Below are 24,341 nucleotides of genomic sequence, written 5' to 3' on the forward strand. Positions count from 1 at the left end.
GTACTGGTGTGACTGATATAAATGGCTCCTTAAATGCAGCGCAACATGCTGCAACGTACTACAGTGAAACCTGCAGCACGTGATAAAAAAAATATTTAAAGTATTTGGCTTCTACTGTGGAGAAAAAAAAAAAAAATGGATAAACGTACATCAACTCAAGTGTGTTAGGCCTGGGTCACACCTATGCATTTTTTTAGTGCGTTTTCAGTTTTGCAGAAACACTACAGTCTATTTAACCATTACCCGGCCGCCAGCCGTCAAATGACAGATGCACGGCGCAGCTTTCATTCTGGGTGGACATCATATGACGGCCCTCAAGAACGAGCGCTCACTCGCGCCCCTGGGGGCGTGCGTCGCGGCAATGCAGTGTGTCGGTCTGACACACCGCTACACCAATCTCGGTAAAGAGCCTCTAACGGCTGGTCACGATCTAAACAGGAAGAGCCGTTGATCGGCTTTTCCTCACTCGTGTCTGACAGACGCGAGTAGAGGAGAGCCGATCGGCTGTTCTCCTGACAGGGGGGTCTTTGCTGATTGTTTATCAGCGCAGCCCCCCCCCCCTCGGATGCTCACCCAGGGCCACCAGGATACCGCCAGGACCACCAGGGATGGCCCCACACTAGACCACCAGGTATGCCCACTAGGGAAATGCCAATCAGTGCCCGGGCAGCTGCTAATCAGTGCCCATCCCCAATGCCTGCCAGTGCCATTAGTGATGCCTATCAATGCCATCTATCAGTGCCCATCAGTGCCGCCTATCAGTGCCACCCATGAGTACACATCAGTGCAGCCTTTCAGTGCCCATCAGTGCCAACCAGTGCCACCCATAAGTGCCCATCAGTGCCGCCTATCAATGCCCATCAGTGCTGCATATCAGTGCCACCCATTAGTGCTACCTACCAGTGCCCATCAGTGCCCATCGTCAGTGCCCATTGGTGCCACCTCATAGGTGCTGCCTTATCAGTGCCCATCAGTAAAGGAGAAAACTTACTTATTTACAAAATGTTATAACAGAAAGAAAAGAAAAACGTATTTTTTTCAAAATTTTAGTTTTTTTTTTATTTGTTTAGCAAAAAATAAAAAACAGAGAGGTGATCAAATACCACCAAAAGAAAGCTCTATTTGTGGGAACAAAATAATAAAAATTATGTTTGGGTACAGTGTTGTATGACCGCGCCATTGTCATTTAAACAGCGACGAAAGCTGGCTTGGGCAGGAAGGGGGTGTAAGTCCCTGGTATTGAAGTAGTTAACATGGTTTCCTATGGGTGTAGTTCACATCTGTGCATTTTATGGAAAGGGCCAGGGACTTTTTTTCTGGTTTTTGGTTCCATAGACTTTAATGGATCAAAAATGTGTATTGAAAAACGCAAAATGCACCTGGAATATGCAAACTGAAACCTGCATAGGTGTGAATCAGGCCTCATGGTGCGTTTAAAGCAACGCACGTGGTGTGAATCCAGCTGAAATAAGAACATATGACAATCAGCTTGTAACACGTGTAATGTTAATAAAAAGTAAACTTTTTTTTTTATTTACTTTTTTAATCTGGTGATAAGGAACTGATGACGATCCAGAAAAGCCCACACACGCCTTAATCTACATAACACACACACACGTTGGTGTGCAATATCACATTTATAAAACCTAGCCGTGAGTTTTTTCCCTTTTTTGTGGACTTCTATTATATGCGGTCCAAAGATGCCCCTTCTCCTGAGCATTGGTGTGAACTGACGCCTTAGGAAAGAAGGCGATTTGCTGCGTCCGTGTATTCAACAACGCACCAATGTTGGTGATGTGAACAAGTCACAAGGGACAATCTCTTTTGGTATTAAGTGCAAAAAGCAAATCAATTTCTGATTTGTCATATTTAATCTGCTAACGATCAGTCTAGTACATCCACATGCTCTTCTAAAAATGTCTAATTTCTGGGGGGAAAAAACAGATGAAGTGAAATTTGCTGCAAATCAATAGGAACCCCAAGATGGGATTTTATAATCTTGAATCCTGCCATGAAGTAGAAGAATTAGCAGTGTAGATTGAGGCACAGCAAGTGGCCCCTTAGAAGAGGAGATGTGGGGGCCCCTGCCCCTTTCTCTGACACTCTCTGAGTGGCATTCAGGAAGCACATGGCTGAGTGCTGTGAGTGCAGGGACAGTGTAATCCTGGAAGCTGATTGGCTGAAAAGTTTCCTGCAGGTCTAGGAGGAGGAGAAGGTCAGGAGTTGAGCTCTTTGTAGAAGAAGAGGCAAGGGGGCCCCAGACATTGTCCTGATCGGCTCTGCACTGGCACCCAGAACCATGAAGAAGCTGAGGAGGAGGAGGGCAGGGTGCAGGGCCCCTGACAAGGTGATGTATAGGGGATATGAAGGAGGATGGGTGTGGCTGCATGCCTGATCTGTACACATTACTCTGCCTGCAGCTCTTCTTGGTGTGCAGGAAGGGCCCCAATTTTCTGGGGTGTCACTGCACGTCTGCAAGGAGGTGATGCACTTGTATGCTATCTGCTGAGGAACTACAAGTCTCAGCATACAGTCATATTAGGACACATGTCTAGACTAGACACAGAGGGAGTCACGTTACAGGTGGAGACTACCTGCAGCCCTTCCTATTAGGGCCCTTGGTGTGCAGGAGGGGCCCCAATTGCTGGGATATGACTGTATATTATATCTGCAAGAAGGTGATGCTTGTATGCTATCTTCTGAGGAACTACAAGTCTCAGCATGCAGTCATATCAGGAAACTTGTCTACACTAGACACAGAAGGAGTCACATTACAGGTGGAAACTACCTGCAGCCCTTCCTATTAGGGCCCTTGGTGTGCAGGAGGGGCCCCAATTGCTGGGGGTATGACTTATATCTGCAAGGAAGTGATGCTTGTATGCTATCTGCTGGGGAACTACAAGTCTCAGCATCCAACCAGTCATATCAGCATCTGTGGCCTAGACATGTCACAGAGGGGGGCAGATTACTGGTGGGGGCTGCCTGCAGCCCTTCTCAGAGGGGCCCTGGCTGTGTAGGAGGGGCCCCAGCTGCTGGGATCTGACTGTAAAACTGGCCATACATGTATAGATTTCCATTGGTACAGACCAGTGATCTCCAAACTGTGGCCCGGGGTCCTAATGTGGCCCTTTGCTTGCCTTTATCTGGCCTTTGGGACACTAATTCACCAACTGACACCAATCATGGGGTACCATTCCCCCTACTGACACCATAAATGTGGCACTATTCTTCCATTGATGCCAACAATAGGGAAAACCAACGATGTTGGGGCATTTTCTGCTCCAACTGGCCATAGTCTGGCCCCCCTAAAGCCTGAAGGACAGTAAACTGGCTCTTCGCTTAAAAAGTTTGGAGACCCCTGGTACAGACCATTCTTACCATCATAGAGTCTAGTGATTTTGTTTGAAAGCTCCGGAAATTTCCTCCAGACCTGCTATTTGAATGGAATCCCAGATGTATTAAACATGTTCCCTCACAAGATGTTCGATTTTTTTCCCAAACAAAAACCACATTCACAGTTAGATTTTCGTTCCAGAATTTTTTTTCAACCTGCTCCTTAGAATGTTCTTGTCTCTACGGGCAAAAGCAAAGGTTGGTTAACCCCACTAACCATTAGAAAATTGAACGAACATTCTGAAAACCAACAAAATGCTACTGGTGTATGGCCAGCAAGAAGGTGCTTCTGTGCCCGAGGAACTACAAGTCTCAGCATGTGAGCACTGATGCCAGGGACAGATACCAGGTCAGATTACCCGGGTTAGAGAGAATTGACAGCTGACTGTAAGCTCTTGGGCTCAACCTCTCCCCTCTGTACTGGGTTGATCCTTCTGTATTTATGTGATGACTTCTTGATTGTACACTGACATGGAAAAGGTAAGTTCCATATAAATCAAGAGTATATTTTGGAATTCTTCACCACTCCCAGCCCCCTATTCACACTACTGTAGTGCGACATCAGGCGTAGTTTTTCCATCGTCGTTGGCCGGCCCATTCATTTTAGTGGGCTGACCTATACTAGGCAAAGAAGCCTATGCATTTTTTTGAGCTTCAAGCACTTTTTCACCCTGCGTTTGTCACGTGTTGGTCGCATAAAAACGCGCTTCTTACTTAGCACATTTGGGATGCCTTTACCTACGAACCTGTGCAATTTTGCGCACGTTTACATGCTCTAGTATTGTGAATGAGGGCTCAGAGCCAAATCCTCTCTCTAGAGCTGATGTATAGATTTGTATATAAATAGCTCTACTATAGAAAGGACAAATAGAACCATTCCTCTATGGGGTTGATATACTAGAGGCAAATAGACTGTGTACTTTGCAAAGTGCAGTTGCTCCAGAGCTTAGTAAATGAGGTAAAGCTTAATTTGACAAAGAATACCCAATCACATGCAAGGGAAAAAAAAAAACGCATTTTTGCTTGCACATGATTGGATGATGGGAGTCAGTAGAGCTCCTGCTCATTTACTAAGCTCTGGAGCAACTTCATTTCCAGAGGGCAACTGCAAAGTGCACAATCTATTTGCCTTTAGTAGATCAACCCCAATGTGTTCTGCTGACCATACAATTGGCAATTTCTTTGTTTTCTATCAGCTTTGAACTACACTTTTCTAGTTTAAGGCAAACAAATATTATAAGAAGGAAGGAAATTATTTTTTTTAAAAAAGGATTTGAGGTTGCTTCAGTCTCCACCCAACTGCTGAAAAGCAAGATCTGATAATGATAGAACTGTGATTGGAAGCCGCAGAATTGTCTGGTGTGCGGTTGACGTTGGCCCCCCTTTAAGGCTGCATTCACACCTGAGCATAGGGTTTTTGAGAGTTTTTTCAGGCGTTTGTATGGGCGTTTTTGAGCTTTGGCATTTTTTTTATTAGCCAATAGAGAAAAATATCATCTGTTTTACCATTTGTTGCTATGTTTTTCAGCTTTTCATCCACTTTTATTTATTATATTTATATCTATTCATTTGTTTAAATTTTTTTGTAAGGGGTTAAAGGTTATGGTTTAAATTATTTTATTTATTATTTATTTACTTATTATTATCATCTATTTAATATATTGGGTTAGGGTTAATTTTAGGGTTAGGAAGAGGGGTTGATATTAGTGTTAGGGGTTAGGAATAGGGTTAGGGGTTAATATTAGGGTTGGGAAGAGGGATTAATATTAGGGTTAGGAAGATGGGTTAATTATTATTTTTAATTATAAAATTTTTAGTAAATTTGACATGTCCATTAAAACCACCTTCATAACATTTATATTTATCATAAAGAGTCAACACATCTTTATCCATTTCCCAATTCCTCCTCCCACAAAAAAGGGGGAAACTCTCCCTTCTGCCCCCTCCCTCCACCCCTCCTCCCTCCTCCGAATACCTTGTATTAAATGTGTTCCCAATTCACCCAAACTAAGAAAGAAAAAAAAATTGAAGAGGCTTCTATGAGCCATGTCCATATTACTCTTAACACCCAAAAAAGAAAAAAAAACAAACACAAAAAATTAATTAATTATGAGGCTTCTATAAGCCATACTCCACCCCTTACCTATCTTTAGTGAATATAGAGGGGTTAATGTTAGGGTTAGGAAGAGGGGTTAACCTCCCTGACGGTAATCCCGAGTGTGGCTCGGGGTTAAATTTCAGTCCCATTAGCGGTAACCCGAGCCACACTGGGGATTACATTGCAGGATCCTGGTGCAGTGTTACTTACCTTGTCCACAGGATCCTGCGATGTCCCCCGCTGTGTCTGCGGGCTCTGTCTCCTCCCAAGCCTCTCCGTGCCAGGCTCCGTTCCCTGCGAGCGTCGCGACGCACGGGGGCGGAGCCTGGCGGCAAATTCAAAAAAATGTACAAACCATAACACATACAGTACTGTAATCTTAATTTCACATCCCTTTTGTCCCCAGTGCTTTGGCCCATGCCCTGCATGCAGTTTTATGTTATATATACTGTTCTTTCTGCCTGGAAACTGGAGATTGTCCATAGCAACCAAAAAGTGTCCCTTTATGTCAAAAGTGGCTTTAGACCAGCTAGAAAACAGCGATAGTAAATTAGAACACTTGCAGAATTGAGCGATAGTGAATCGTGGGGAAATGTATTTTATTACTATTATATTATTTTTTTAAAATTATTTATATTTATTTATTATATTATTATTTATGTTTTTGTGTTTCAAACTTCATCATACCCGGGATATCTACTAGACTCTTGTTTGGACAGATTTAAGTGTGTTATTGTTAAGAATTACAGGCCTACAATATAAAACGCCAAATTTCCATGCAAAATAATTGTACCGCTTTCAGCAACTAAAATCCGAAATAATCATACCGCCAGGGAGGTTAATATTAGGGTTAGGGGTTAGGAATAGAGTTAGAGGTTAATATTAGGCTTGGGAAGAGGGATTAATATTAGGGTTAGGAAGATGGGTTAATATTAGGGTTTGGAAGAAGGGTTAATATTAGGGTTAGGGGTTAGGAATAGGGTTAGGGGTTAATATTAGGCGTGGGTAAGAGGGGTTAATATTTGGGTTAGGAAGAAGGGTTAATATTAGGGTTAGGGGTTAGGAATAGGGTTGGGAAGAGGGGTTAATGTTAGGGTTAGGAATAGGGTTGGGGTTAATATTAGGGTTGGGAAGAGGGGTTAATGTTAGGGTTAGGAAGAAGGGTTAATATTAGGGTTAGGAATAGGTTTGGAGTTAATATTAGGTTTGGGAAGAGGGCTTAATGTTAGGGTTAGGAGGAGGAGTTAATATTAGGGTTAGGAAGAAGGGTTAATATTAGGGTTAGGGGTTAGGAATAGAGTTAGAGGTTAATATTAGGGTTGGGAAGATGGATTAATATTAGGGTTAGGAAGAGGGGTTAATATTAGGTTTAAGAATAGGGTTGGGGTTAATATTAGGGTTGGAAAGAGGGGTTAATATTAGGGTTAGGAAGAAGGGTTAATATTAGGGTTAGGAATAGGATTAGGGGTTAATATTAGGGGTGGGTAAGAGGGGTTAATCTTCGGGTTAGGAAGAAGTGTTTATATTAGGGTTAGAAAGAAGGCTTAATATTAGGGTTAGGGGTTAATGTTAGGGTTAGGAATAGGGTTAGGGGTTAATATTAGGGTTGGGAAGAGGGGGTAATATTAGGGTTAGGAAGGAGGGCTAATATTAGGGGTTAGGAATAGGGTTAGTGGTTATTATTAGGGGTCAATATTAGGCTATTAGGGTTATTTTATTTATTTTTATTATTTATTTATAATTGTTATCTATGTATTTTTTTTTTGTTTATTACTTATTGTTATTTATTTTTATTTAAAGTATAACTTATGGCAAAACTTTTTTTAGTCTTGGATAAAATGCAGAGGGATTAGAACACCTGTCAGTATTTATTGTTGTCTGTGCTTCCATTAAAGCGGTTGTATACTTATTTTTTAAACTTTTACCTACAGGTAAGCCTATAATAAGGCTTACCTGTAGGTAAAAAAAATATCTTCTAAACCTGTACGGTTTAGGAGATATTACCCTTGCAATGAGCCGCTGAGTGCAGCAGCGCATGCGTACAGGGGATTCTCGGCTGAAAGCCCAGCAGACGCCGGACCTTGCCGGAAAGAAGTCTCCCGCGTGCATGCGCGGAAGTGACGACATCGCGGCTCTGGCCACTCACAGCGCCGGAGCCGCGATACCCAGAAGACACGCCAAGGGGAAATGTCAGCTCCCTCGGCGTGGACAGGGTGAGATGCCGGCGCCTCATTCTAAGGTAAGTATCTCATAATGAGCTAGTATGTGGTGTACTAGCTCATTATGCCTTTTCCCTTACAGGTGTAGGGAAAAAAAAAAAAGTCAGCGGGTTTACTATGGCTTTAAGGAGATTCACTCCGCTCTATTTGTCCTGTTTACAATTCTCATTGAAAGTAAAAGATATCCCAAATGTTGGTTTGTCCCTAGTAAAGTAATAGAGGGGAAATCTTCCAATGGGGACACTAGTTCTGGTGACCTGGGGGTCCCCAAGGAATTCCCTTCATTTTTAGGCATTTCCTCTGACCTCCTGTTTGGCTGTGGGACAGGAAGTGAAGGGAAATCGCTCCAATGGGACACAGATGGCTAAAAAAAACAGACAGGGGTTGTAAACAGGGGTTATAATCCTCCCTTAGAGCCCTTTCACACCGGGGCAGTTTGCAGGCGGTATTGCGCTAAAAATACCGCCTGCAAACCGTCCCTAAACAGCCTCCGCTGTTTGTTCAGTGTGAAAGCCCGAGGGCTTTCACACTGAAGCAGCGCGCAGGCAGGACGGTGAAAAAAGTCCTGCAAACCGCTTTTTTGGAGCGGTGTATTCACCGCTCCTTCACCGCTCCTGCCCATTGAAATCAGTGGGACAGCGCGGCTATACCGCGGCAATACCGCGACTATAGCCGTGCTGTACGAGGGATTTTAACCCTTTTTTGGCCGCCAGCGGGTGTTAAAACCGCACCGCTAGCGGCCGAATACCGCTGCAAGAACTACGGTACAGCAGCGCTAAAAATAGCGCTGTTGTACCGCCACCTCCCCAGTGTGAAAGGGGCCTTACTCTATCCAAAATGAAAAGAAAAAAGTTTTGCCTATAGTTCTGCTTTAATTATTACATTTTAGCAGAAAAACGTTAAGAAACGCACGACAAAACGCTCAGTAATACACTCAAAAGCTTGCAAATTTCTATGGAGCTAAAAAACGCTTCAAAAACACACCAATCTTCCTGATTCAAGCGACAAAAAAAGCTCCAGAGCTTTTTTGATTCAGGCATTTAATGTCAGGCGACTTGTAGTAGAGATGTAAACCGTCTCCATAGAGAATAATTGATTTTTTTCTCCTCCTCGAGCTTCAAGCTACAAAACGCTGAGGTGTGAATGGGACATTGGATGGGATTGCATTCCTTATTATCATACAGGTAGAAGAAGCAGTGATGTAGCCCATAGACTGCTATGTTATTGTCAGATGAATTTGGTTACTGTGGGCAGCAGCTGTTTTTTTTCTCCCATCCCATTCACACGTTGGTGTCTTCCTGTGAAATGTTGGTGCACGGCAGCGCAAAATGTGTGGATAAGCCGCAATCACACGCCCGCAGGGGCACGCGGCGATCGGTGGTGTAGTGTGTCAGCCTGACACACCGCATCTCTGATCGAGGTAAAGAGCCTATGATATAGACTCTTTACCATGTGATCAGCTGTGTCCAATCACAGTGCAAAATCAGTGATGCCTGCCAGTGCCTCCTGATCAGTGCTTCCTATAAATGCCCTCCAGTGCCACCTATCAGTGCTGCATATAAGTGCCTCATCATCAATGCCAATCAGTACGGCCTCATCAGTGCCCGTCAGTGCAGCCTTATCAGTGCCCATGAGTGAAGGAGAAAACTTACTTATTTACAAAGTTTTGTAGCAGAAACTAAGAAAAACTTTATTTTATTTTTTTTTTTTTTCTAAATTTTCGGTCTTTTTTTGCTGGATTGTGGTTACTCAGCATTCTTAGGATCTTGTCGGTAGGAGAATGATATTACACCCCCCCTTGTACTAAAGAAGTCCCCGGAAACGTGTATATTATTGTGTCATTGTTTGCCCCCAGGTTCTTTTTTGAAGTTTTATGTGACTTTTAACCACTTGCCAACCAGGCCAACTCTGCCATTTCTCTCCTACATGTAAAAATCATTATTTTTTTTTTGTTAGAAAATTACATAGAACCCCCAAATATTATATATGTTTTTTTAGCAGAGACCCTAGAGAATACAATGGCGGTCATTGCAACTTTTTATCCCGCACAGTATTTGCGCAGCAATTTTTCAAACGCGTTTTTTTTGGAAAAAAAAGTTTCATGCTTTAAAGAAAAACAGTTAAATTAGCCCAATATTTTTTGCATAATGTGAAAGACAAAGTTACGTCGAGTAAATAGATACCTAACATGGCACGCTTCAAAATTGCACACGCTTGTGGAATGGCGCTGAACTTCGGTACTTAAAAATCCCCATAGGACGACGCTTTAAAAATTTTTACCGATCACATGTTTAGAGTTACAGAGGAGGTCTAGGGCTAGAATTATTGCTCTCGGGCTAACATTTGCGGCGACACCTCACATGTGTGGTTTGAACACCGTTTTCATTTGTGGGCGGGACTTACGTAGGCGTTCGCTTCTGCGTGCGAGCACACAGGGGCACTTTAAAAGAAAAAAAATGTATTGATAATTTTACTTTACATTTTTTAGTTAGACACTTTAAAAAAAAAATTTGATCACTTTTATTCCTATTAGAAGGAATGTAAACATCCCTTCCAATAGGAATATGGCATGATTGGTCCTCTTTACAGTGAGATATGTTGTCAATAAGACCCCACATCTCACCTCTAGGCTGGGACAGCTGAAAAAAAAAAAAAAAGAACGATCTCAGCTTCCCAGCCGAGGCGGCGCCATTTGTTTGAATGCAGAGGCCGGGTGTGACGTCATAACATTGCGCCCGGCCTCTGAACAATCATGGAGACTCCAGCCACCATCTGGTCCGCCGAAAATCTCTATGGTAAACATCAGGGGGCGGCGGATCCGTTCTCCGATTTACCGATGGCAGCGGTAAATTGGTAGAAGCACCGGAGGGCGATGGGAGGGGGGGACGTCCCCTCTCGCCTCCTGTAAGAGCGATCAAGCGGCGGAACAGCGGCTATGATCATGCTTATGCTGTAGGGAATCGCCGGCTGAAATAGTCAATATCTGAATGATGCCTGTAGCTGCAGGCATCATTCAGATATACACCCACAAAGTCAAGGACGTGATATGACGGCCAGCGGTGGGCAAGTGGTTACGGAAGCAAGGATGGGGGCCACACTGCATATTTGGACCTTACCTGGGATGCAGGGTCCACTTTAAGAAGTGATGAAGTACTGAGGAAGGTATTTATGAACCAAGCTGTAACTTTAGTAAATCTGTCTCAAAAACCCACTGTTCTTGTTTAGCATTGCCTTGCTTTGCAACAGAATTTAAAGGGGTCTCTCACAGTTTCTAAAAGGCCTCAGAGTAGTGATCCCAGCCAAAGTATTGATGGGCCGGCTGCATTTCTTCATGTAGATGGGAGGATGTCCTGTGAAGCCCTCATTTTGCCATTTTATTGCTGTATAATGTCATGTGGGTAACTGTGGTTGGCATGATAGTGTTCTTTTAATGATAATTGTCTTTTTTTCTTTCAGTGTTAGGACTGAGATTTAAATTCCCTGTAAGGGTCATCTTAAGGCTAAAGTTTAGGGTTGGTTAATGGTTGAGGGTCAGGTTGAGTTTGAGTTAAAGTCAAAGGTTCATTTTTACACTTAGGGTTAGGGGGCTTTGGTTCAGGATCATTACGGTTACTTTTCAGGTCTAGCCAACATACGCCTCCATATGAATAGGAGCAACTTCAGAAGTGTTATGAGACCTAAAGGTCATTGAAAGATTGGACCACTTGAACCTCATTAGACTGGAGCCTCACTAGATATATTAGTAGGTCAGTTCTGCAACTAAAATCACCAGGCATTAATCTCTGGGGTTGGCAGTTGATCGCTAAACTGATAAAACAAATGGCTCTCAACTATTATTATGCAGAATTTACATCGCACCAACAGTTTTTGCAGAGCGTTACATGATAAAGGAAGACAGTACAGTTACAACACAATGCAAGACAAGAGGGTTGGGAGGGTCCTGCTCCTGAGAGCTTACAACCTAAAGCAGGGCTCGACAAACCCCAGACGCCAGGTCTCAGTGGCAACAAAAAATGTCATCCTGTCGTCTGGGCTGCCACCTGAATGCTGCACACACCCTGCGTGTGCCCCCTCCCGCTATGTATCCTGGGCTCTGTTTGTCCATCTGTGGGCCCAGGACCAGCATAGCGGGTGCCTCTGGTTAGAGGGAGGGAGGCAAATGGACACATGTCTGCATGTTCCGGGCGTTGGGCGATATGATTTGCGCATCACTGGTCTCACGTAATCGCACAATGCTCCAATCATGTGCAGTTGATTGCTTCAAGATGCTACTGCATACTACTTGTTTAGTTTACTCCATAGAGAGCTATTTATTCTGTTGAGCAATTAGTTGCTACTCCTAGCAATTAATTACTAGTACCTTTAGTAGTGGGGTTGAACTACTGTAAATGTAATTTTTTATGTTTTATAAGAATTTAGATTTAGCCATATATCCCCACTGACTCTAAATATCCAGAATTCAATTTATTGAGCATCTTGGCCATGATACTGTGGGAAACTTGATGGGGACAAGGGGTCATCAATTTGCCTAGAACGACTTGAATGTCTTAAAGCGGAGCTCCACCCTATTTTACATGTTTTGCTCAATCACATGCCATGAATTTATTTAGTTATAAGTGGATATTTTTTTTTCCTCTTTTGTACCTGTGTTTTTGCAATGTCCTTCTCTGCTTCCTGTCTTAGTTATCTGTGGATATGGGCGGGTCAACTGCGGGTATTACGCAATTTCCTTTTTACCTGCAATGTCTCCTGGAAGCTCCTGTCATTATTCCCAGGAGTCATTGCTCAGGCCTGCCGCAAGTTCTCGCGGGATTTCGATGACGCCGCCTGCCCGTTGTGATGGCAACCCTGAAGTTAATGGCGCTGCTCACAGTAAACACTGAGCATGCATGGGAAATAGCGGTGAATGCTGGGAGCTCAGCATTCACTGTATCCCGGAAATCCATGCTTGTGGGCTTCACATGCCCACAAGCAAGATGGGAATGGCCACGATCGATTTTATAAATACTTATTGAAAACGGACAGCAGCAGCTTAAAAATACCGAAACAGTGAGTGTCAATTTAGGATTGTACATGTGTCTGAATGAATACTAAAAAAAAAAATAGGAATGGTCGCTGGAACCCCACTTTAAGCCAACCATACATAGATTGAAATTCGTCTGGTTTACAGACTCTGTCGGGTTTTTCCCAATCAATTTGTGCTGCAGGCTTTAGCCGGCAACACTGATCAGTGTGTTCTGACAGGGAATAGTACAGAGTACAATAACTCAGCATAAAGGATTCCCTTATCCACCTTGATTATATGGATGGGGGAATCAGGTCATTTTTTTTTAAATTCAACCTTCTGAACGAAAAAAAAAAAATTACTAATGTATTGTCTGCCTTAGGCAGCCTTTGGGTTGGTGCAATATGATGCCCAAAGAACAGCTCAGGAGTGCTCTTTCCTCCCTGGTGTTTGGGGGGAATGTTTCCCCATTTTTGTGCCTGTATGGGTGTAGATATAGTGTAGCCCTGTAAATCACAATTGTTTGAAAGGCTGTGTGTATATTAAAGGTAAAAGGTTCCCCGCCTCCTTCATTTATGGAGAGAGGAAGGTTGGGATTTCTGGCAGCTCCTTTGGAATTAGGCGGACAGTGTGGCCTGAAGGGGTGCTGCTTGTTGGAACCTGAATGTATAATTAGCACAGGTGAGCCGCTCTGTTATTAGACAGTTACCTGACGTTCTGGGCCTACGACTGATAGGAGCTTATTTCATTTTTTTTTCATGTTTTAGGGCATCGCTTATATTCCTTTTTGCAGTTTAATAAAGGCTGGCGTGTGAAACATTTGTACAATAAGTAGTACCCTCAGGTACGAACAGCTGCGAACAATCGCGGAAAACCGAACGGTCACTCATCTGATTTTCTTATACTGTGTGCCCTACTTAACTCTCCTGTATATATTAAACCTAGTGTCCCAACTATGAATAATAGATAAATATAATATTGTATAACAGGCTTCAGAACCCAAAATGAGCTGGTATTCTTGGCGGCATACCGCTGGACGCTCCAACCATGCAGGTGGGAATGACATCTGCCCTGATATTCGCTGTTGCTCTTACTCCTGTTTGCTTCTGCTGAGGAACTAGAAGTCCCAACATAATGCCAGCCAGCTATTAAGGTTTGCACTAATGAAGTCTTGCAGTAATACAATACATAGCCAAAGCGTTGTGGACACTTGACCATCACACGTAAATGAGCTTGATAGACATTCCAATCCAAAAGCATTGGCAGGAATATGTACTCCCCGCCCTTCTGAGAAGTCTTTCCATAGGATTTTGGAGTGCATCTGTGGCAATTTGTGCTCATTAGGCCTCTTGCACACTGCAGCTTGAAAAAGCTCAGCTTATTTTTTTACCGAGTTAAAATATCAACTGCCCATCAACTGCTTGCCGCCCACCCACTGTCAAATAACGGAGGGGCGGTGCAGCTCTCCGTCCCAGAACGGCCGCTCTCGCGCGTCACGACACGACTGTGGCTCTTTGACCGCTTGCCGACCAGCCGCCGCAGTTATACTGTGGCAACATGGCTCGGCTGCACGAATCGCCCTCATGGTATGTCGGTACCATAGACGCGCGAACCCCCCCCCCCCCCGCGCGCGCGCTCGCCTACGGAGCCGAAGCGAGTGCCCGGGCTCCCGCAATTGCTCGGGGCACACAGAGAACCGGGATCTGTACGTGTAAACACACAGTTTCCGGTTCTCTGAGGGGAGAACAGACAGATCGTCTGTTCGTACAGAGTATGAACTGCGATCTGTCATCTCCCCTGCACAGTCCCCTCCCCCCTTCAGTTAGAACACAAACTAGGACACACTTAACCCCTTCACTGCCCCCTTGTGGTTAACCCCTTCACTGCCAGTGACCTTTTTACATTTTAATCAATGCAATTTTATAGCACTGGTCGCTGTAAAAATGCCAGTGGTCCCAAAAATGCGTCAAAATTGTCCGACGTGTCGGCCATAATGTCAAAGTCCCGATAAAAATCATAGATCGCCGCCATTATAAGTAAAAAAAAAATTAATAATAAAAAAGCCATAAAACTATCCCCTATTTTGCAGATGCTATAACTTTTGCGCAAACCAATCAATATACGCTTATTGCAATTTTCTTTTCTTTTTTTTTACCCAAAAATATGTAGAAGAATACATATCGGCCTAAACTGAGGAAAAAAATAGTTTTTTATATATATATTTTTGGGGATATTTATTATAGCAAATAATAAAAAAAATTGCTTTTTTTTTCAAAATTGTAGCTCTTTTTTTGTTTACAGCACAAAAAATTAAAACCGCAGAGGTGATCAAATACCACCAAAAGAAAGCTCTATTTGTGGGAAAAAAGGACGTCAATTTTGTTTGGGAGCCATGTCGCACGACCGCGAAAATGTCAGTTAAAGCGACGCAGTACCGAATCGCAAAAAGTGCTCTGGTCTTTGGGCAGCCAAATCTTCCGGGGCTGAAGCGGTTAAGGACCGAGTCTCTTTTTGAGATTTGTTGTTTACAAGTTAAAAACAGTTCTTTTTTGCTAGAAAATTACTTAGAACCCCCAAACATTATACATTTTTTTTATAACCCCCCAGAGAATAAAATGGCGATCGTTGCAATACTTTCTGTCACACCGTATTTGCGCAGCGGTCTAACAAGCGCTTTTTTTTTGGAAAAAAATACACTTTTTTGAATTAAAAAATAAGACAACAGTAAAGTTAGCTCATTTTTTTTTTTAATATTGTGAAAGATAATGTTGCGCTGAGTAGATTGATACCCATCATGTCACGCTTCAGAATTGCGCCCGCTCGTGGAATGGCGACAAACTTTTACCCTTAAAGATCTCCATAGGCGACGTTAAAAAATTCTACAGGTTGCATGGTTTGCGTTACAGAGGAGGTCTAGGGCTAAAAATATTGCCCTAGACCGTTTTCATATGCGGGCGCTACTCACGTATGCGTTTGCTTCTGCACGCGAGCTCGGCGGGACGGGGCGTGTTTAAACTTTTTTTTTTTTTTTTTTCCTATTTATTTTACCTATTATTTTTTATTTTTACACTGTTCTTTTAAAAAAAATAATAAATTGTGTCACTTTTATTCCTATTACAAGAAATGTAACCATCCCTTGTAATAGAAAAAAAGCATGACAGGACCTCTTAAATATGAGATCTGGGGTCAAAAAGACCTCAGATCTCATATTTACACTAAAATGCAATAAAAAAAAAAATTGTCATTTAAAAAAAAAAAAAAAAAATGGCCCTTTAAGAGCTATGGGCGGAAGTGACGTTTTGACATCGCTTCCACCCTGCAATGGTATGGAGACAAGTGGTGGCCATCTTCCCCTCACTCGTCCCCATACCCAGCAAGGGACAACATCCGATCGCCTCCGCCGCTGCCAATGGCTCCAGTAAGTGGCGGAGAGGCCCCTCCCCCGCTGCCGATAAAAGTGATCTCGCGCCGAATCCGCCGCAGAGACCACTCTTATCGGAAAGCGGACCGCCGGCCGAAGAAGAGGATACCAGGGTTATGGCAGCTAGCTGCTGCCATAACAACGATATTCATCTTCAAATTTAGGACATATATCGGCGTGCGGGCAGTCCATAAGTGGTTATGTCTATGTGGCCTAATATATGCTCTATGTACCAATTTATATTGGATTATACGATCTCTCAAGGATATCAAATATCGTAGAGGGAAATCCCACACACCCCTCCAATCCTCCATATCTAAATGTGGTTTATCTCGCACTCACCTAGCGCTAAGAGCCTCTAATGGCAGGATAGAAATTGATATAAGATGAGAATACAATCTCGAGCTGGGCTTATCCAGACATTCAGACCTAAGCACTAGTTCTAAAATGGATTGTCTAATCGTTAAGCTATCCTGTGGAAACTGTGCATGAAAAGTATGAAGAAGCTGGAAATATCTAAATAGATGGGAGTTTGGGACATTAAAAGTAATGCCTCGTACACACGATCAGAGTGTTGGCCAACAAAAGCGTGTCATCTTGTCCGAAGGGCGTTGGCTCAAACTTGTCTTGCATACACACGTTCACACAAATGTTGGCCAACAATTACGAACATAGTGAGGTACTAGACGTACTACGTGGTTTTTCAGCTCTTTAGCGCCACCCTTTGGGCTCCTTCTGCTTCGTGTTAGTAGAAGTTTGGCGAGTGTTGATTTGCGCTTTTCATGTAACGCTTTTCAGTTTGTTTGTGAAGGGCCGTTTGTCAACCAGCCATGTTGCGGAATCGGAGGAGATTTATTATTTATTTGTTATTTATTATTGACCTTGGAGTTATTGCTTTGACGTTATTTTTTTGGTTGAATAATGATTTGATTTGGTATATTTTCTATATTTTTGGATGCATAGAATGCACTTTTTGGTTAAGTTCTTTTGGTAGTTAGCATGTCTATTTTTTTTAATGCACAATAAAAAAAATTGTGTAGAATAATACTTGGCTATGTGTTTTACTTCAAATGACAGTTTGGGAGTAGGCAGTTGCATTAAAAAAAATACAATGTAAAATTGACAAGGGACACCAACATAGTTGTATCTTTGATCTTAAAAACTGCAGGATAGTGGTGTTGTGGTAACTTGCACAAATAAAAAAATAAAAAAACATAATATTATTCTTGATATCACTTGAAAAAAAAGCCTTTGAAAATTTGTTTACAATAACTCCATCAGTATCACCAGCAAAGCAGCTTCATTATTATCCCATTAAAGAAGACGAGAATGTGCACTGCATTTGGAGATTTCCTAATATGCCACGTCACGAATGTTAATTCTCCATTAAAAAAGCTAGTTTACAAGACCGACCGCTTCTGCAACCGAGCATGCGTGTTTGTACTTTGGACTTTTGTCCGATGGACTTGTGTACACATGATCGGAAAATCCGACAACACACATTTGTTGGCGGAAAATTTGAAGACCTGCTAGCCAACATTTGTTGGCAGAAAGGCCGACAACTTGTCCGATGGAGCATACACACGGTCGGATTTTCCGCCAACAGCCTGACATCCAACATATACCTTCAGAAAGTCCGATCATATGTACTGGGCTTAAGTGTAGAAAAGGTAGATAGTTTTCAATCAGTAAGCACTTGAGAAAGTAATTTAATATTATACTTAGTCATTGCAATAGGCTCTGGTGCTTCAAAAAACTTGAGGAAGAGTAGGATTGAACCATAAAGGAGCACTTGGAGAAAAAGCACCCTTAGGATAATGCTCACATCTAAGACCAGCCTCCCAGGCTCGAATAGTGATGAACATTGAAGGAGTCAACTGATATGGTGCCCTACGGCTCCTAAATAAAAGAGCCTTAAGAACATCCATAGAACCTACTACTGCCGCTTCCAACCGAGTAGAGGAGTTATATATATCAGGATTCAGCCACCATGCAGCCGTAACCAACTGAGTGGCTAAAAAGTATCTCTATAAATCCGGGAAGGCTAGTCCTCCCTGCTCACAAGGGCGCATCAGGGTAGTTAATTTATAACTTGGATTCTTGGATCCCCATAAAAAAGATGAGAAAAGTTGGTTTAATTTTGTAAAAAAGGACAGGAAGCCACTGGGGAGAGTGTCTAAATAAGTACATACATTTTGGTATAATTTTCATTTTTAGAAGATTAATACGTCCCAATAGAGACAATGGTAGAGACGTCCATATTTTCAATTTCGACCCAATATCTCCTAAAATCGAGTCAAATCCAAAGAAAGAGTTGTTTTAACTGACAAGGGATTTGCATTTGTGTCAGTCTAGTCCTACAATTTACACAGCCTTACCAGGCATCAGTGCCATGTTGGTGACCTGACTTTTCTCGACTGAAGCAGGGCAATACGACCTGGTATTCTCCGTGCCTATATCTGGACATTTAAAGTGATACTAAAGTCTCAGGTTTTTTTGTTTAAAAATAACAAACATGTTTTACTTACCTGCTCTGTGTAATGGTTTTGCACAGAGCAGCCCAGATCCTCCTCTTCTCGGGTCCCTGTTCGGTGCTCATGGCCCCTACCTCCTGTTAAGTGCCCCCACAGCAAGCAGCTTGCTATGGGGTCACCCGAGCCGCAGCTCTTTGTGTCCATTTTTTTTAAATTCAGTGTCTTTGTATTCCCCTTATGTTTCCTATCTGTGTGATTTATACTGAAACAAATTGACCTGTGATCGCTGTTTCCTAAATTGCCCCGTATTTCCACATCCGTGATCAGGTCTGTGTTGTTGGTAATGAGTAGGTCTAGTAACGCTTTGTTTCTAGTTGGTGCATTTACCATCTGACCCTTGAAATTGTCCTGCAAGACATTTAAGAACTGGCGAGCCTTTGATGAATGCGCTGTTCCTTCCACTCAGTCTATGTCTGGATAATTAAAATCCCCCATTATAATGACACTTCCTATCCTTGCCGCTAATCCAAATTGTGATAGGAGCTCAGCCTCCTCCCTCTGGTTAGGGGGCCTATAGCTTACTCCCAGTATTACTTACCCCTCAATTTCCTCCCTTTGTAGCTCTACCCATAAGGATTCCACCTACTCCCTTGCTCCATTAGTGATGTCGTCTCTCACATTCACTTGTACATCATTTTTGATAGACAGGCATACCCCTCCCCTTTTTTACCCTCTCTATCCCTGCAATATAGGGAATACCCCTGAATGGTTGCCAGCCAATCATGAGAGCTGTTGAACCAAGTCTCTGAAATTCCTTCAAAATTTAAATCCTCCTCATACAATAACAGCTCTAGTTCTCCCATCTTGTCTGCCAAACTCCTGGCATTGGTAAACATGCTACGTAGTTTACACTGATCGCATACTATCTCCTTATTGGGTGTTCTGAGGTTGCAAATAGGACTTGTTACTGTACTTCAGTTTTATGTGCTTTAGTCAACCTACCACTAATGCCCCCAATACTACCCTCTGGAATTTGTTCCGTACTGATTATCTCTACCTCTGGACCTCCCCCCCCCCCGGTTTAAAAGCCCCTCTAACTTTTCGGCCATCATTACTCCCAGCAGATCTGCGCCCTCATTTAGGTGCAGTCTGTCCCTTCTATAGACATTTAGATGATTTAGTACAGAGACCTCAGTACTGAATAAGACAATGTATACAACAGGAGGATCTTACAGTTCAGCATAAGTCATGGCCAGGTTTACATGTACATGAATTATGTCCAGCATAATAATGAGATCTAAGAGAAGAAAAGCAGTCCAAACATCCATAACTATCCCAGAGAATTAGACTGCCGGATGTCTCTGTACACTGTGTTAATCATTTAAAGACCTCCAGCCAAGGCACTAGAACTGACTGCACTGGAGTGAACTAGTTCATTACAATCCATATAATATACTGCCCATGCATTTTTGATGCAGGAAAAAACACGCTGGACTGCATCTGGTATTAACTGGCCCTAACAGATAGATTTGATATTTGTATCTACCCTGTAATAACAGATTCTGTACAAAAAGTCAAGGGAGTTCAATTTAAAAAAAAGTGTTATCTGTAATTTTGAATATTTTATGACTATTGGATCCTGTGATTAACCCAGCCCTGAATGTATAATACGATATTATCATATAATGATTGTAACCATTATATTTACATTTGATACAGGATTGCAGTAATAAATACATGGTGGAATTTATTAATTATTATTATTCTTTATTATTATACAGGATTTATATAGCGGCAACAGTTTACGCAGCGCTTTACAACATTAGGGAGGACAGTACAAGTACAATACAATTCAATACAGGAGGAATCAGAGGGCCCTGCTCGTTAGAGGTTACAATCTAGGAGGGAGAGTCAAGTTATACAAAAGGGTAATAGCTGTGGGGGATGAGCTAATGGAGAAAATAGTGCAGTTGTTAGATGGAGGCAGGATAGGCTTCTCTGAAGAGGAAAGTTTTCAGGGATCGCCTAAAAGTGGATAAATTTGGAGACAGTCTGACAGATTAGGGTAGGGAATTCCAGAGGATGGGCGAGGCTCGGGAGAAGTCCTGGAGGCGGATATGGGAGGAAGTTATGAGGGAGCTAGAGAGCAGGAGGTCCTGGGAGGAACAGAGAGGGCGATTAGGTTGGTATTTTGAGACTAGGCTAGTGATGTAGCTGGGGGCAGAGTTGTGGATGGCTTTGTAACTTATTGTTAGTATTTTGAATTTAATTCGTTGGGTGAGTGGCAGCCAATGGAGGGATTGGCAGAGGGGGGTAGCAGACACTGAGCAATTTGTAAGGTGAATGAGTCTGGCAGCAGCATTCATGATGGACTGAAGGGGTGATAGTCTAATTAAAGGTAAGCCAATGAGGAGGGAGTTGCAGTAGTCGAGGCGAGAGATAACCAGGGAGTGAATCAGGAGCTTTGTGGTTTCGTTGGTTAGAAAGGGACGTAGTTTAAAGATTAAACATCAATAAAAACAGTAATAATTAGCTGAATTGAGAACAAAATACACGCTCCCCGCAACCTTCTCTTCTAACGACCATAGACTTACCTCCCCCTGACGGGTTTAAACTTCACTTTTACCCCTATAGAATACTGTTTTTTTCTTTTCTATGAGTCTACTTTTCAATGGATGGGCACACTATTGGTAATAACAGTACATTATAATCGTATTGTGGTGGTCAATGTATATAGTTATTTGTAAACCTAGAACTATAATAATATAATTGCTTAGTCAGCATTGGCACCCCACAGTTCCCCCACTGATGTGCATAATTTTCTTTCTCCAGGCTGAAAAGAAGCAACAGCTGGTGGCTGTCATAAACGCCATGGAGGAAACGGTGTCCAGAGAACCTCAGAAAGAAGAAGAGCCCACCCCACCACCCTCCCAGCAACCCACAGATCCGGCCTCCCCCACTGTGGCCACCACTCCTGAGCCTGCTGTTGCTGAAGCCGGAGACAAGACTGCCTCTAAATCAGCTGATGATGAAGCAGAGTATGAGGTATGAAGAGGGGTAAAATGTAAGGGCAATTTATATTGCTTAAAAATGATGTTACCGAGTAATAGTATGTGCAAAGTTATAGTTTGTATTTGACCTGTATTAAAATCTCTGCCTAGTTATGGAGCTAAGGTAGAATGGGGTAATTGTTCATAAGTTAAGGTGGAATAGAGTCTTTGCTAGTGAGCGAAGGTGAGATGGAGTCATTGTTCAAGAGCTAGGTGGAATGGAGTCATAGTCATTGAACTAAGGTGGAATGGAGTCATTGTTAGTGAGCTAAGGTGGAGTGGAGTCATTGTTAGTGAGCTAAGGTGGAGTGGAGTTATTGTCATTGAGCTAAGGTGGTATGGAGTCATTGTTAGTGAGCTAAGGTGGAATGGAGTCATTGAGCTAAGGTGGGATGGAGTCATTGTTAGTGAGCAAGGTGGAATGGAGTTATTGTCAATGAGCTAAGGTGGGATGGAGTCATTGTTAGTGACCTAAAGTGGAACAGCGTTATTGTCATTGAGCTAAGGTGGGATGGAGTCATTGTTAGTGACCTAAGGTGAAATGGAGTCATTGAGCTAAGGTGGGATGGAGTCATTGTTGGTGACCTAAGGTGAAATGGAGTCATTGAGCTAAGGTGGGATGAAGTCCTTGTTAGTGTCCTAAGGTGAAATTGAGTCATTGAGCTAAGGTGGGATGGAGTCATTGTTAGTGAGCTTGAGTGGAATGGAGTAATTGTCATTAAGCTAAGGTGAGATGGAGACATTGTTAGTGAGCAAGGTGGAAGGGAGTTATTGCCATTGAGCTAAGGTGGAATGTAGTCTTTGTTAGTGACCTAAGGTGAAATGGAGTCATTAAGCCAAGTTGAAATGGAGTCATTGTAAGCAAGGTGGAATGGAGTTATTGTCATTGAGCTAAGGTGGAAAGGAGTCATTGTTAGTGAGCTAAGGTGGAATGCAGTTATTGCCATCGAGCTAAGGTGGGATGGAGTCATTATTAGTGACCTACGGAGAAATGGAGTCATTGAGCTAGGGTGGGATGGAGTCATTGTTAGTGAGCAAGGTGGAATGACGTTATTGTCATTGAGCTAAGGTGGGATGGAGTCATTGTTATAGTGACCTAAAGTGGAATAGCGTTAATGTTATTGAGCTAAGATGGAATGGAGTCATTGTTAATGACCTAAGGTGGAATAGCGTTATTGTCATTGAGCTAAGGTGGGATCGAGTCATTGTTAGTGACCTAAGGTGCAATGGAGTCATTGAGCTAAGGTGGAATGACATTATTGTCATTGAGCTAAGGTGAGATGGAGACATTGTTAGTGAGCTAAAGTGGAATAGGGTCATTGCCATTGACCTAAGGTGGGATGGAGACATTGTTAGTTAGCTAAAGTGGAATGAAGTCATTGGCCGAAGGTGGGATGGAGTCATTGTTAGTGACATAAGGTGAAATGGAGTCATTGAGCTAAGGTGGGATGGAGTCATTGTCATTAAGCTAAGGTGGGATTGAGTCATTGTCATTGAGCTAAGGTGGGAGGATGGAGTCATTGTCATTGAGCTAAGGTGGGATGGAGTCATTGTCATTGAGGTAAGCTGGTGGGATGGAGTCATTGTAATTGAGCTAAGGTGAGATGGAGTCATTGTCATTGAGCTAAGGTGGGATGGAGTCCGTGTAATTCAGCTAAGGTCCTCTGGAAAGGCTGTCACACAAGGTTTAGGAGTATGTCTATAGGAATGTTTGACCATTCTTCAAGAAGTGCATTTGTGAGGTCATGCACTGATGTTGGACGAGAAGGCCTGGCTCGCAGTCTCCACTCTAATTCATCCCAAAGGTGTTCTGTCGGATTGAGGTCAGGACTCTGTGCAGGCCAGTCAAGTTCCTCCTCCCCAAACTCGCTCATCCATACTATATTGCCAAGTATTGGGCCACCCCTCAAAATCATTTGGTGGAGGCGGAATTATGGTGATGGATAGTTTTTCGGGGGTTGGGCTTGGCCCCTTAGTTCCAATGAAGGGAACTCTTAAGGTGTCAGCATATCAAGACATTTTGGACAATTTCATGCTCCCAACTTTGTGGGAACATTTTGCGGATGGCCCCTTCCTGTTCCAGCATGACTGTGCACCAGTGTACAAAGCAAGGTCCATAAAGACATGGATGAGCGAGTTTGAGGTGGAGGAACTTGACTGGCCTGCACAGAGTCCTGACCTCAACCTGATAGAACACCTTTGGGATGAATTAGAGTGGAGACTGCGAGCCAGACCTTCTCGTCCAACATCAGTGCCAGACCACACAAATGCACTTCTGGAAGAATGGTCAACATTCCCATAGACACACTCCTTAACCTTGTGGACAGCCTTCCCAGAGGAGTTAAATCTGCAAATGGTGTGCCAACTCAATATTAAACCCTACGGACTAAGACTGGGATGCCATTAAAGTTCATGTGCGTGTAAAGGTAGGCGTCCTAATACTTTTGACAATATAGTGTATCTCCTGTTGAGCCTATTGTATTTTGACAGCTGGGCCGGCCCCACTGGCTGTGAAGTTACCCAAACAGCAGCTGTATAGGATGTTGCTGCTGTTTGGCCACCAATTTTCAGCACTGCTTCTTTAATTTTTCAGTTGAGGGATGTTGGATAGGAGGCAACAGACAGGGCCACCAAGAGAGCTAATATTGTGCAATGTATGGGCAGCTTCAGACTGTTTGTTT

At 42.9% G+C, this 24,341-nt stretch overlaps 1 protein-coding gene across 13 annotated transcripts in view; it reads left to right on the forward strand.

Moving 5' to 3' along the window:
- Window positions 1–24,341, forward strand: part of LOC141139158 (DNA (cytosine-5)-methyltransferase 3A) — a 390,588-nt gene that overhangs the window by 286,337 nt on the left and 79,910 nt on the right. For 12 of the 13 annotated variants that reach the window (XR_012243729.1, XM_073625034.1, XM_073625036.1 and 9 more), the window contains one exon: window positions 21,443–21,655. Coding sequence is in view for 12 of the 13 variants with exons in the window: in XM_073625034.1 (XP_073481135.1) it covers window positions 21,443–21,655 (213 nt within the window). In the remaining variant the exon portion in view is untranslated. Of the gene's footprint in view, window positions 1–2,220; window positions 2,348–21,442; window positions 21,656–24,341 lie in introns of those variants that run through there. The other variant, XM_073625042.1, reaches the window with a different exon arrangement.

Source organism: Aquarana catesbeiana, linkage group LG04 (genome assembly GCF_042186555.1).
Source record: "Aquarana catesbeiana isolate 2022-GZ linkage group LG04, ASM4218655v1, whole genome shotgun sequence".
NCBI classification, from domain to species: domain Eukaryota; kingdom Metazoa; phylum Chordata; class Amphibia; order Anura; family Ranidae; genus Aquarana; species Aquarana catesbeiana.